General features: G+C 35.0%; 1 protein-coding gene across 1 annotated transcript; it reads left to right on the top strand.

The window, feature by feature from the left end:
* The first annotated feature begins 3812 nt into the window (after nucleotides 1–3812).
* On the top strand, nucleotides 3813–14381 carry LOC100748921. The gene is made up of 15 exons (XM_024365610.2): nucleotides 3813–5384; nucleotides 5757–6378; nucleotides 6616–6804; nucleotides 7432–7667; nucleotides 7853–8064; nucleotides 8626–8702; nucleotides 8837–9033; nucleotides 9218–9378; nucleotides 9726–9894; nucleotides 10167–10360; nucleotides 10441–10570; nucleotides 10657–10846; nucleotides 10926–11068; nucleotides 11404–11924; nucleotides 12028–14381. Exons 1-15 carry the CDS (start codon nucleotides 4581–4583, stop codon nucleotides 13496–13498), a joined length of 5316 nt encoding a protein of 1771 aa, XP_024221378.1. The 5' UTR covers nucleotides 3813–4580; the 3' UTR covers nucleotides 13499–14381.
* The last annotated feature ends 274 nt before the right edge of the window (nucleotides 14382–14655 follow it).

Below are 14655 nucleotides of genomic sequence, written 5' to 3' on the forward strand. Positions count from 1 at the left end.
TTTGATTTTCTTGTAATTTTAACATCTTTATCTTGAAATTGGTGTTTAGGAGTGTTTTTAGTTGTTAAAAGTTTAGCGTTAGGTGATTTAGTATCAATTACCATAATAATATATACCAAATACCACGATATTGTATTATTTTGTTATTACTATTATTATTATTGTTGTTGTTGTTATTATTATTATTATATGAAATGTAGTAATTTTGCATATCATACGCATTTTGTGCATTCTTGTATCTTCAACTCAACGAGTACTAATCAAGTCTTAGATAAACATAACAAATATAACAAGTTAATCAAATTATTTATTTTGTATTTTATATTTCATATTTTATACAGGTGAGATTATTAACTGTAGCTCTTATTTTATCGTTCGGATGTAAAATATGAAATAAAATTAAATAACTCAACGTTTTACTTTAATCTGTGACTCACATAATGATATCATATAAGGACGAACACGTAAAAATATGATACGAAGTGGCAAGAAATGCAACTAAAAGAGAAAGACTAATCCGCGAAAGCGTGAAGTCATGCGGAAATTTCAGAATGCGTTATATGCAGAGATAACGTAGTCTACTTCGTTTTGAACGCGTGTCTGTCGACAATCTGTAACAAATGAAAATAGATCTTACTTTTACTACGAGATTGTGATCTCTCCTTCCATTGCTTTTAGAATGAAAACAGATGGTTGAGCATGGGGGACCTGGTTTGACTCCTTCCTGCGTGCCTTTCTCTACCTTCTATCTCCTTATGATGTATGCGACTGGGTTACCAAGAAAAAAATTAGAAGCAACGCGAATGAAAACTCGTTGCCACAATATGCAGCCGATTCTTTTTTCATTCGCAACTTGTTTCCTCGTGTTATTATTATTTATTAGACGAAATGATAGGTTTTGTTTAATACTGTAAATTAAGATTAGATTAGGTTTCTACATTATGCATAGATGTAATGCTCATGCGTGTATGTTTTATGAACAAGTTGTTGCTGGGTGATATTTATAGAAAGAATGTTCCAATTTATGGAATGAATGTAAAGTAATTTGAAACTGAATAAGTGTATTTCTGGTTTCTTATAAGTTAAAATTGGTTATCTTTGGTATGTTTCATAAATCTGAAATTGAAATTCGCCCTTAAAACTATGACAAATTTTACTCTTCATGTAAACAGATAGAATCTATATCATTTCATGATTGATTACATCATAAAAATTATGGACTATGTACATAAGCTTAGCAAATCTCCTATCGTAGATATGTTTAATTTTTGCGCTCAATTTCATATATGATTCGTGTCATGTAAATAGTACAGAACTCGTATTACGCAAGCATTATATAACTTTTTATTTTTTTCTAACTTCGTATAAAGTTATTAATGAGTTTTGCTTTTTATTTAACTTGTTGATTATACATGGTAAATGTTTATCAATAACTGTTAATATATTATACTCTTTTTTTACATTTTATACACTTCAAACAAGGTTATATAAGATTTACATAGGATTGTCATCTTCTCTACAATCTCAATGCAAATGAGTTATAAAATAAATCTAGTGACGACATATAATTCACAAGTTTTGCTGCAAATAATGAATACGATTTCGAAATTTGCAAGTCAATTTCATTCACTATATCTCGTTTGTATTCGTAAAAACGTGGGAAATGTCGGTAAGATATCGATAAAAGATATATGTTACAGTCTAGTTTTCTACTATATCATATATAAGTAAGAAGATTCATATTTTAATAGTGTTTTATCTATTTTCCGTGATGTGGCTATTCGTTTCAGTTCAAATTCTCAGAATTTTGTTACTAAAAAGTTTCAAAATAGTAGAATTTTCTATGTATTTTATTTCATGCATGTATTTATTATTCTACTTCTCTTTTGTTTGAAAAAATTTCTTGTTCTCTTGTACTCTGTATTTCAATCCTTTCAACAGTTACGTATAATTCCAGTATAAAGTTTCGCTCTTCTTATTTATAAAAATTAAATTTTAATTACAGTAGAAAAGTTACTAAAAATGTAAAAAACATAGAAAATTCCAAATATGTCATTTGTATAATTTTAATTTAATAGTAAACATTATAATATTGTGTTTTATTATAGTAACCTATTACCATTATAGAGGAGAACAAGCGTAAAGTAATTTTATAGAAGTTACGATATGCAACAATACAATAATTTTTACATTAGTTTCGTTACAATATTATAACTTTATATATAATACTTGTTTTTATAGTTTATTGTTCTTATAGGTAGCGTTAAATTATATTTCCCGATTTCATTTGGAAAACCGTACTCAACAGTGCATTATATAACATAATACGTAACAGTTGGCTTGAATTACAAGTATATCGTGAAGATATTGTCCGCTAAATGCAAGTTGTCTAATATGGAGTAAATATCGTTAGAATTAATATGGGAGTTTAAGAATTATTAAGAATTACTTAATTTTTAAGATAATGATATCGACTTCTCTCTCTTTCTCTCTCTCTCTCTCTCTCATCTAATTTTTTGAACAAATTAAATCTTACGTATTTAAAGGATGTGTGTCTCTATTATTATTGAGTGACAAATTTAGCAATTAGCAATATTTAGAAAATTTTTGGAAGGCACCGAGCATGAATCATAATTTACATATAGGTTTCTTAAGTTCTTTCGAAAATTTTTTGTATTGTTCGAAATAAATCGAAGATAATTTCGAACAAAAATACGCAGAAAAAATTTTCTACGAAAAGAAAAACGTATTTCGTTTATTTATTTTTTCCCATCTTAGCTTGAACAACGAAATATTTTGAACACGTAATTCTCTAGCAATAAGTCAAGCATACTTTCAAATACTCGAGTAAAATTTTTCAAGGCCCTTGAAACCTTTTCATTTATTTTATCATACCAGTTCTACTTTCGAAACAAAAACTTCAATAAAGTCGACAAATTTCTTAATTAAAAAAATATACTCTACATATACGAGTACGTCAATAAATTGAACCCATCATCAAGCCATTATTAAAAAATGAAGAAGAGCGATTTAATTTCTTTAAAATTTTTTCCAAAACCTCTTATCCTTTTTTCCGCCAAAAAAAAGCTAATACATCAAGTGTCAGATCTAAATTTCGATCAATTCATGATCCTCGATTCTCAACATCTGGATGGCTCCCAAAGGCTGCATACCAGACGGCGCATCGTCGCGCTACTTTATCGCAAAATTCGTAACCAGATGCTCGAAGGCGATCTCGAGTAACCTTCGTCTGATCGTGGGCGTCGCTTCGACTCGCCACGAAACATTATTTTCGAACTGTACGGTGGGAAACCTCGGTGAAACCTAACTTTTCAAGCTGAGGGGACCATTGCGCAATCGAACGCACACAAACCACACTAATCAACTTTACAACGAAAAAAAATAGTTACAATATTTTACCAACATTTCTGTGCAAAATACATCCTGGAACTTTTACTATTTATATCATTATTAATAATACTATTTATTGAAAAAAATAATACAATTGTGGTATGCATGTGCACCATTGCACTTATAAGAAAAGTTCTACGAAAGTATCCTTTCCGCTATTCATCTTCTTCCTTTGAGAATTTTGTCTAACTGCACTGATAACTAAGTTACGACCTGGAACAGTTAACTGTAGATTATTCTGAAGAGTGGAAAATGCGAGGGAACGCACGGAGGCGACCATTATTCGCGCACGTGCAGAAGAGTCTCGCTGGCCGGCGCGTCGTGGCTCAGCAGACTCCGAAATGTTGATGCTAAATAAAACTCCTAGCTGGTTGGGACGATGCCATGCGTTCTAATTTTCACGAAGGCAGATCGCTAGCCCGGGACGTGGTCCGCCGCGTCGTTTCGAGCCGGATGATTCGATAGTCTTTCGAAGCTCTCTCCGGGTTACCTGTTCTTCGTGGCAAGGAGAGGGAAGTTTACACATAGATAAACGGGAAAACGTGTCTTTCGAGACCAAACAAGGAAAAATCGGTGTTAATTATAGAGAATCGTTTCGATAAACGAAGAAACTCGTACGCTTATGACGAGACACGGAAAGGTCGGTGACTATTAGAATCATTCACGGCGAAAAACAAAAAGATCTCTTTGAAAGTCCTTCAACATGAGCAATTGAAAAATTGGTGATAATTCGAGGAAATTCTTTCGATCAACAGAAAAATTGATCGTCTGATACGAGATACAAGAAAGCCCGTTTGCGAGTACTTTTATACGAAAGGCTGGCAAATTGATGACGATTAGAAACGATCGTTGTTGCGTCTATCCAAAAAAGTTGAATCGTTGCGGAACTCTAGTAATTTATTTACTTGGCTACTAATCCTTCTTCTCAAAACGAGAAAGTTGAGCAACCTGTGACGATTAGAAGAATTGTGTCAAAATTGGTGTGCGATTTACTCATCTAATTAAGATTTTCAAAATCTTCAAATTAAAAGGTTGATAAACTTGCGAAGATTAAGGAGAACTGTTACGAAATAGGTGTTTGTATCTGTAATTATAAGTGAAGAAAAGAAGCAAATTTTGAAGCTTCCAGTGGTGAATCGTGGGTTTTTCCATGCGAAGGTTGCGGTGACATGGCTGCCGCCCTTTTGGGCAAGTGCGTTGGATTACTGGCTCTGGTGTTGCTTCTCTATAGTTGTTGCTATGGCTTCCGTATTCGAGATCATCCATCGTCGACGGAGCAACCACATCGCGCCACCTGCACTTCCATCTTTGGCAGATGCCAGGAGAAGACGATCACGGCCACGTCGAACAAAAAGTGGCACGACACTTCGCGGCTGGCCAGTGCTCCTAGGAAACCACCTGTCGAGCTGACGTCGACGGATGACGATAGAGTAACAGAAGAAGAAAAGTATATAAAACATGAAGGAGGTGAACGTGTCTCTGATTGGATAGAGAAGAGTCTTGAAGAGGATGAGGATGAGGATGACGAAGTGATCGTGGAGATAGAAGAAGATACTGACGAAGTAATTGTGAGTTACGATGAGGATCGGGATGAAGAAGAGGAAGAGGAGGAAATAAGTGAAAATGATGATGATGGTGATAGTGATGAAGAAGAAGATAGAAAAGTAATTATGAAGAAACTTGTAAAGGATACTGAGGAAGATGAAGAGAAGAGCGAGAAAGTGGATTCGAAGAAGAAAGTAAGTTTGGAGAAAGGTTTGAAACAAGAAAAGGATGAAAAAGACGAAGATGAGGACGAAGAAGAAAAACATGGAAAGAAATATAGGAGAGATGTTCATGGAAAACTGGCTGCAAAGAAACTTGTAGAAGATACAGAGGAAGATAAGAAGACAAGTGAAAAAGTGGATTTGAAGAGAAAAATAAGTTTAGAAAAGGGATTGAAAGAGACAATGAAATCTAAGAAGCAAGAGAAGATTGAAGAAGACGAAGACGAGGACGAGGACGAGGACGAGGACGAAGATGAGGACGAAGACGAAGATGAAGATGAAGACGAAGACGAAGACGAAGACGAAGACGAAGACGAAGAAGAAGACGAAGACGAAGACGAAGACGAAGACGAAGACGAAGACGAAGACGAAGACGAAGACGAAGACGAAGACGAAGACGAAGACGAAGACGAAGACGAAGACGAAGACGAAGACGAAGACGAAGACGAAGACGAAGACGAAGACGAAGACGAAGACGAAGACGAAGACGAAGACGAAGACGAAGACGAAGACGAAGACGAAGACGAAGACGAAGACGAAGACGAAGACGAAGACGAAGACGAAGACGAAGACGAAGACGAAGACGAAGACGAAGACGAAGACGAAGACGAAGACGAAGACGAAGACGAAGACGAAGACGAAGACGAAGACGAAGACGAAGACGAAGATGAAGACGAAGACGAAGAAGAAAAAATTGTTCTACCTCCACCACGAAAACTAGAAAAGGTTAGACACGCGGATAAAGATAAGATTAGGTCAGCAGAAATAGCAATTGTTACAGAAAAACCAAAGGAAATACCAAAAGTAGAGAAGAAACCAGAGGAAAGCGTGAAGAAGATTCAAAAATTATATGAAAAGAAGTCGACGGAAGAACCATCGAAGCTAGTTGAAGCCACGAAGAAAGTGGAACCCGTGAAAATAACGAAAGCTGAAATCGAATCTCCTGAATCGAAAATTGTCGTGAAGCCGGAAAAAAAAGCGCAGATTTCAGTAAAGACAGAGGAAACGGCGAAGGTTCCGGTGAAGACAGAGGAAAAAGCGAAAGTTCCGGTGAAGACAGAGGAGAAAACGAAGGTTCCGGTGAAGATGGAAGAAAGGACGAAGGTAAAACCGGAAGTGTCGAAAACACGGGAACCGGCAAAAGTGAAAACAACGAGTGCTCAAGCTCCGGCTAAAGTTACAGAAGTTAAGCGATCCGATAGTGAGTATCGTGAAAGATTGAATGTCGTGATTTGTTGATTTGTTCTTTGGAATTTGCGGAAGACACAATATTTGTAAATGCAAGATCAAATGTAGTTATTGGAATTACGTTGATATAAATCGTTTCATCCAGTATAATGTAAATCGTGTTTTATCCAGTTGTCCACGGAGAAAATCATCGCAGAAAGAAATCTTTGTCGAATTTTTGGAGTAAAATGAGTATGATATTGTGTTGCAGAAGATGAGTCGAAAGTAAAAACGAAAACGCACGTGGAAGCTTCTTTCACTTTGGCTCGATTGAACGAAGCGATACTACGCGTACCGACATTCGTGCCAAATTTCACGGCCGTTGAGAACTTCGAATGTCAGCAGCATGGCAAGATCTTCTTACGACAATTACGGGGTTATAAATTATGGGCGTTGCAAAGTAAGTCACCTCTTTTTTCCATATGTTCGTGTTGAGAATTGTGGATCTTCGGCCAAAATAATGTTATAGGAACACTAAATTTACACTTGGGATTAATATTAGAATAGTTATATATTTATTTTATGGATGATTTCTTATATATTCATCGATACACACTTGCACGCATCTCCGCACTTTCTTCTATACCCGACTGTTAACTGACTGAATAGTTTACATTCATCTGTTTTCGAGACGTTGCGCACACACATACCTCCACACACTGATACCCACATACAAGTATCTCTAATACGCATTTAACCCAGTCCAGCACAGAAAATTATTCATATTTCAACAGTTCGTTCTAACAAATTTTATCTATTCTGTCACGTTGAGTATTGATGACATTACGTTGGCGTCACGCACGAATAATTCTCAAATGGCATCGGACTGGTCGACGAGTTTGAAAAGAAATATTTCAGTTAGAATAAAAAGCCACGTGATTTCGGCCCAATAGTCAACGTATTATATTTTCGAAAATGAAGTAATTTATTTCGGAAGTATTTTTCCTCTGATTTTTCGTTTGGAAATTTTCCGAATCATATTGTCAATATTTTATCCAATCGTGTTTCATTGTCTCTATGGGATCAGTGCTAGATTCGAGCGCAAAAATTCCATCGGGTCTATTGCGAGGGAACGTGAACCAACTTGGAGATTTTGACGAGTGTTTGGGTGTGATGGCGCACGTGAAATTGAATGAAAAAACGATAAGGGTGCAGGGCAAATATTGTTTGGCCAATATAGATTTGTATCCGTCTCATCCGGACATGAAGCTTCCGGTTAATATGATGCAGGCACGTTCTTTCATAAGAGGAAGTATGTACGACGTAAGTGAATGATTGTATTTTTTTGTTTGCATTTTATCAACGATATTGATCTTCTCGCTGCAATCAAAAGCACATTGTTTTCAACACCAGTGAATACTTTTTCGAATTACTTTTTCACACCGTGAAGATTAATGAATGATCAAACTTCCGAGAAACTCTATTATGATGAATGTTCACTTTTTCAGCCTGGTCACTTCATTCCAAAATTCACGACAGTGAACTGGGCAGTGTGTGTTCCAGCGGCGTGTTCCGCTGAAGACGCACGAATCGTTGTCGAGGAAGCATTGAACGACTATAACTCTACCGTAGGAATTACATTCATGGTAGATGTCAATCCTAACATGTGCTACGTCAAACAAAAATCACGAAGCTATTCGAAAGAGACGATCGGTGTTCTGTATGTATTTATATTTACAATTAAATGGCGGATTTTATGCATTTATGTGAAATTTAAAAGGTATACAAATGTACAGAATGCATATAATATTAAAAAATTACCAAAGTATACTCGTTATACTTACTGTGGGTGAAATAAATCTCCGCTTAACTTCCATTTCTCCAATTGAGTTCACAGAAATGTAAATTTGCATAAAAATCCGCAATATATTTATAATTATCGAATTAAATCAATTTAAGGAATTCACAATCGAGCTCCATTCTTATGAGAGACTACTAAAACAATTTTATTAAAACGTTAGAACTATCAGATTATTTCATAATAATGTTTCCTATAGAAGTTCTTATAAAATTATTAAAACTACAGAAATCCGTTTTTATATTACGTTCTCAAAGTAGGCAAGAATGAAAATAATTTTCTTTTTATTGCCAATTGTGGGTTCCTTCACAAAATTCAGATATTACAAAATTCTCCAATTCTCATATTATCTGATTAAAAATTATAACAATGATAAAATGAAATATTTAATTTCTTTTTTTTTCTTTCCAATCTTCTTTACAGATATTTCTACGCAATGATCGTCTGTCTCGTCGCTGTAGCAACCACGAGAGATTATTTAGTGGTGTCGGAAGGAAAAGGTAGATTCTCATAACATTCTATATTTTCTGCAAGTTAATGCGCCCAAAAAATTTATTTAAGTAGTTTCGTTTCAAATATTTTATTCTACGTACGATATCACAAATTTTTATTACACGATCGTTGTCCTTTACAGGAAACTATTCGGAGAGAATAATAATGTCCTTTTCCTTACGGAGAACACTGAGATCTTTATTCAGTAAAGGATCCAGCTATGTCGATATTACATGCATTCATGGAATAAGGACACTCGTCACGATTATGCTTTACATTGGTCATCAAATCATACCGATTTCGATGTTGCCATTTTCCAATCGAATCGAACTCACGGAGGTAAGGATAAAGATTTACATATTCGCTCAAACATATTAAGACAAATAATTCTTTATTATAATACCGCGAATTTCTATGAAAATTCATGTTTTTGTGAACTCAACTAGAGAAATAGAATTAACATTTCTTTTCATTGGTTTTCTGTGTCGTTGAAGTTTGCGTTTAATGTCTGGTGTTAAAATAGGTAGCGAACTCTCCTATCAGCTCGATAATGAGGGTGTCAATGGTTTACACAGACGCGTTTTTATTGCTTAGCGGTGTCCTAGCTGCTTTCAACATGGCGCACGAATTTATAACACGGGGCGAGATTCGATGGTTTTGCCGTTTTATTGCCAGATATATCAGGTAAGTTATGGTTGACTCATTTGATTATTAAAGCAATGTCAGATATTTTATTTCATGTTCTCATTAATAAATTAATTTATTAATTTATTAACAGTGAAATTTTTCTTTATATCAGCGTATAAATATTCTTCTATATAATTTCGCTATTTTAGAAAATTTTGAAAAGTTATATTTGACTTCAAAGTTATATTCTTATTTAACCAAAATCGTTACAAATATTTCACTGTATAAGAAAAGGATAATAAAATTAAATATCTCAATTTGAATTTTAACGCCGAGTTCTTGAATTTTCATTTTGTAAATTACTTTTATTAAAGTATATTGATTCTTTCGATGCTACTTTTTAGACTCACCCCAGCGTTACTCGCAGTGGTATTTTGGTACGCATTCATAATGGAGCACATTGGATCGGGACCACAATGGAATAGCGTCATAGTACCAAATGCAGAACTTTGCAAAAGCAACGCGTGGACGAATTTGTTATACATACAAAATTTCTTCCCCTTCGAAGAGATGGTATATAAGTTGTTCTGAAACTGTGCGAGGACTTGGCAACATAATCACAATTATAATCCTATTTATCGATTATCATAAGCACAAACATTCCAAATTATTCTAGAAGATTAACTTCGTTTTCATCTACAATTAGATCTTGCGTTCTTTCAATGTTATTGGTGCACCAATCGTCGTTAACTTGAATTCTATTATAAAATTAGTCTTTGCGTTTCATCAACTTGATTAACTTCAGTCAACTTCATTCGATTTAACAAATTTTTCTTGATCGATAGTGTGCAACTCATACCCACCAGTTGGCTTTAGACATGCAATTGTCACTATTAGCCCCAATGTTGGTATTCTTCTTAGAATGCAGGCCTATCATTGGGATTCTTGTAATATTTTTCTTCGTCTTATTGTCAGCTACACTCCGTTACGTAGCAACGATGAGCAATTATCTTTCCGTTGTTGTTTTCCATGGAATGTCGTAAGTATATCTTGCCAATTTTCAATATAAGCTTCTTCATTTTATATTCAATCATTTTAAGAGCAAGTCCTTGGTTTTAGATTGAAGCATCTTTACAGGACTGCCAATTTAGTTTACGCACTACCATTACATAGAGCAACGCCGTATATATTTGGTGTAGGACTTGGTGTGTTATTACGGCACACAGGAAAAGATGTCAGAATCCACAAGGTATAGTAGACTGCAGATAGGATTTATTCTGCAATTCAAAATACCGCGACCCACCAAATAAACGAGATGTATCGTACTAATTTCAGATGTTAGTGATCTTGGGATGGTTGATCGCGATGGCCTTGGGATCCTGGTCGTTATTTTCACCATGGCACTTAGCCAGAAGGGACTATGTGTACGATGCTGAAGAAGCAACCAATTATGTTGTGATCAGTCCAGTCTTTTGGACCTTGGCTTTATGTTGGCTCATTTTTGCGTGCTACACCAATCACGGAGGTCTTTCCTAAATTGTTGAATATTAGACGTTAACACACAATTTCGATTATTTATTAACAATGCTAATTTTTATTTATAGGTATATTAAATAGATTCCTTTCGAACTACTGGCTATTACTCTTCAGCAGAATATCGTACGCTGTATATTTAACACAATTCGCAGTATTTTTCTACAATGTTGGGACCACCAGACACTCTAGCGAATTTCATCTTCATAGAGGCGTATGTACAATATGAATCTCGAAAAACAGCATCCACATCTCTTGTTAACCGAGTAAAATGAATTAACTTGTCACTTAGGTTCCTAATCTCTTAGATATAATAATTTCTATATTTCTTTTCAAAATTAAAAAAAGATGAAGACTTCTTTCTTAATGCGTCTTTATGTCTTTTTCTTTAAGGAGGAGAAACATTAAATTTTCTGTTGCAAACAATTACAATTAATTTGTTGCAATTAACATTCAATTTTATGAATTTTCCGAACTATTGTATTTAAAAGATGAATTAGTTAATAGGTTAAAATAACTAGGATACTAAAATAAAGTGTACCTTTCCAGCTAGATCTTCTGGAAGCAGCAACAGTCATAATCATCTCCATCATCCTAACTTTATTCTTCGATATCCCTATGCAAGAGATCAAGAACGTGCTTATGGAGAGTACAGACTCCCTGAACGCAGAAGTATCAATATCAGAGAAATCAGCAATCGTTGAGTCTTCAATCTCAGAAATCTCGAAAACCTCAAAAGCTCCAAAATCAGAACTCCATGAAAAGAAAATGTTCGAAGAAGACGAAGTAGCTTCAACAGGCTGGGACTGGCAAAGAGACTTAGTAGATGGTGGTACAAAATACTCCAGTGAGAGTATAGAAGACGAAGAACGAGTAGACATGCCTATTTTAAAAAAGTCAAGTGGCAGAAGACGATCATTTATTAGTCGTGAACCATCTGAAGCCGAATATCCGTCATATTGGCTAAAGAACGATAACAAAAGATTCTCAAATAATACTGAAGACTATAGAGATCATAGAAGAAGAAGCAAAAGCAGTCAAAGGGATTATAAGGAGAACGAAGCTTTAAGGTGACTATTCATTTGTTGGAAAACATTTTTATATTGAACTTTTTTCAATATAAATTCAGTTATATACGATCAAAACCATAACTTCTACCCTAAATCTTTCTAGAGCGCAACAAGAGCGAGAAGAATCAATTAAACGAAGCAGACGCTCTCTGTCAAGAAGCCTCGACACTAAACAATTATCCACACGGGACAGCGAGGATGAAGAAGAGTATCCAAGAACCAAATATGAAGAAGAAGACGAAAATAATCCGAGGTACAGGCGATCGCAATCCAGAGGAAGATCCGTGATCAGGGAATCGGACGATTATCGTTCCTGGGACCTTCCTAAAGATCCCAAAAGACCTTCCAGAAAATCCGAAGAACGCGAGCCTATACAAAGACAACCAAGAGTCTCAAAAACCTTTTCCTCAGAAAGCGAAGAAGAACATTTTCCTCAACAGAGAAGAATTGAAAAGAGACACGTAGAACCAAGGATCAGCGACGAAGAGGATTGGGAGAGCGAGTTGAGAATACGTCGAAAGCAATTCATGGAAAAACTGGCGACACGAGATCCTGCATCTGAAGAAGAAAACTTGGTCTCTTTACGAAGATCTTCAGCGGAAGGAAAGCTAGCATTGCTAAAAGATCCAACAGGAGATGACAATATGGATTCCTGGACGGTTAGTGTAGGTTCGCGTGTTGCTCAATTAGGCTCTTCTCAAGAACGAAGTGAACCTGAAGACGACTATATTCGACGAAGAAGAGAATATCGTGAACAGGCTCCGCCTCCAAGAGAAGACACCCAAAGCGAAGAAGAAGCGATTTGGGATTCCACAAGAAAATCTTATACCAGTAGTAGTCAGGTGACTTCTATTGAAGAAGACGACGATATTGATACTTATAACTTCGTTCTAACAAAAGATAGTAAAAGAAAATCTGTTCAGGACCTTTCTAGGTTACCTCAGGAAGATTTTGACTTTGTGGAGTTTGAATTGACTGTTGGAAAGAAAGAGGGTGAAGGTTTACTTAGGTCTTCTTCTGGTTTGTATAAAAGAGAGTCGATTATTAAAAGCCAGGCTAGTGAAGAAGATCCTGAGTATCTTCTTCCCGAAAGGCCAAAATTGGTGCAGCAGGAGAGAGAGCATCCTTTTAAGAAAGCTTGGCAGATGCAGAAATCTAGGTCTGAGGAAGATAGCGCTGCATACGTTATCAAAGAATCTAAAGAACAATCTAAAACAGAAATGAAATCGAAAGATGACGAAATTAAGGAAACTAAAGAAATTAGAAAGGAATTTAGTGGAGAACAGTACGAAGACACTGGCGTGTTTGCTGATGATGAGTCAGAATCGGTTATGCTGGCTCATAGTAGTAGTGATATTGATGATAACACGAGAATGAGTTCGAGGTCTGAAGAAACGGAGTCAGTTTCAACTGAAAAGAGTAAGAGTTCTAAGAAAAATAGTGTGAAGTCATCGGACGTTGAGGAGGATTCTCTGAGATCTAATTGGCCATCGGAGGAGGAGCAAGTTTATAGAAGCGGTCCTAGGAGTAAATCGGAGGAGGCAGAGTGGAACTGGGAAAGAGAAGAGACTTGATGAAGTGAGTGAGTTATGGAGTAAGAAAAATGATTATAAATTAAATATAATGAGGTAAATTATTCTGCTTGGATTGGTTGAGAGGGAAGGGGAAAGCAAAGTGGACTGGATTTTGGGAAGGAAGGAGTGAGGATTTGAAAGGAAAAATGGATCATTGAAGAGTTGATGATTGATAGATTTAATTATCGTTCCGTGAGAGAGAATAGAAAGAACGTATTTTTACAATCGTTTTATTCTTTTATTACAGTTTTAATCGTTTTATTACAGTCAATCAGAAGTCTACGTACACCGCTATTTATAAATTACATAAAGCTTCTAATACATTAGCTATACAGAAACCGAGTATGCGAGTTAAATAAAATCTTAACTTTTGGTATTGATAAACTTAAAATTAAAATTTCGTCCCAAGAGTTTGTAAGCTAAATGTTAATATTATTTTAATTTCTTCTAGAAATATGTTAATATATTGATCAAATTCATTTTATGTCTTAATGAGAATTGAGTAAGATGTGTAGAATTTTGTGATCGATTGTACATCTTCTCTGCAGTTGTCTCTTGTTTCTGGTTTCAAGCCCAAGATCGTTTATCTGTATTTAAATCTATCGTCAAAACACATAAGTCGAATGTAATTGTGGAATTACAATACATGTTAAAAGCGTTGCGAATGACAAGACCAAATTACGAAACCATTTTCCGTAGAGTATAATAAATTATTCGTTAAATATACATATATTAGCATCGTGAATGAATGAGATAGTAATATTGGAAAATTCCGTATTTCTTCGGTATTTATGACGTTCCTTATCTTCTTACATTTGATGGAATTTGTTTATTGTAAAGGATACGAAGGATACTGATAATAAAATTATGCTAAAAAATTGTCTTCCTTATGAAATTTTTAAACTTAACGAAATTTCACTTTTTACAGCCTTGTTTCAATATTTTTCCAATGCCTCAATATTTCATTTGGAATATTATAATTATTATTATAACAAATAGAAAAAAATGCTTACTTGAATCTGTATTAGACAAATCAGTCGTAAGATTTAAAATTCTATTTTAAGACTTATCTTTTTATTATTATTTTTTATTTTTTATTTTATATTTTATTCTATTCTAACATACGATGTAACCAACCCAAAATCTGATTAGTTAAT

Source organism: Bombus impatiens, unplaced genomic scaffold, assembly GCF_000188095.3.
Source record: "Bombus impatiens unplaced genomic scaffold, BIMP_2.2 scf_0142, whole genome shotgun sequence".
NCBI lineage: Eukaryota > Metazoa > Arthropoda > Insecta > Hymenoptera > Apidae > Bombus > Bombus impatiens.

Bases quoted from the DNA above. Each gene is read 5' to 3' on its own strand.
- LOC100748921 (XM_024365610.2), top strand. From the start codon at position 4,581: ATGGCTGCCGCCCTTTTGGGCAAGTGCGTTGGATTACTGGCTCTGGTG. The intron at 8,065-8,625 runs GTATGTATTTAT...TCTTCTTTACAG, and splicing joins AAAGAGACGATCGGTGTTCT to ATATTTCTACGCAATGATCG. The intron at 9,034-9,217 runs GTAAGGATAAAG...GTGTTAAAATAG, and splicing joins ATCGAATCGAACTCACGGAG to GTAGCGAACTCTCCTATCAG.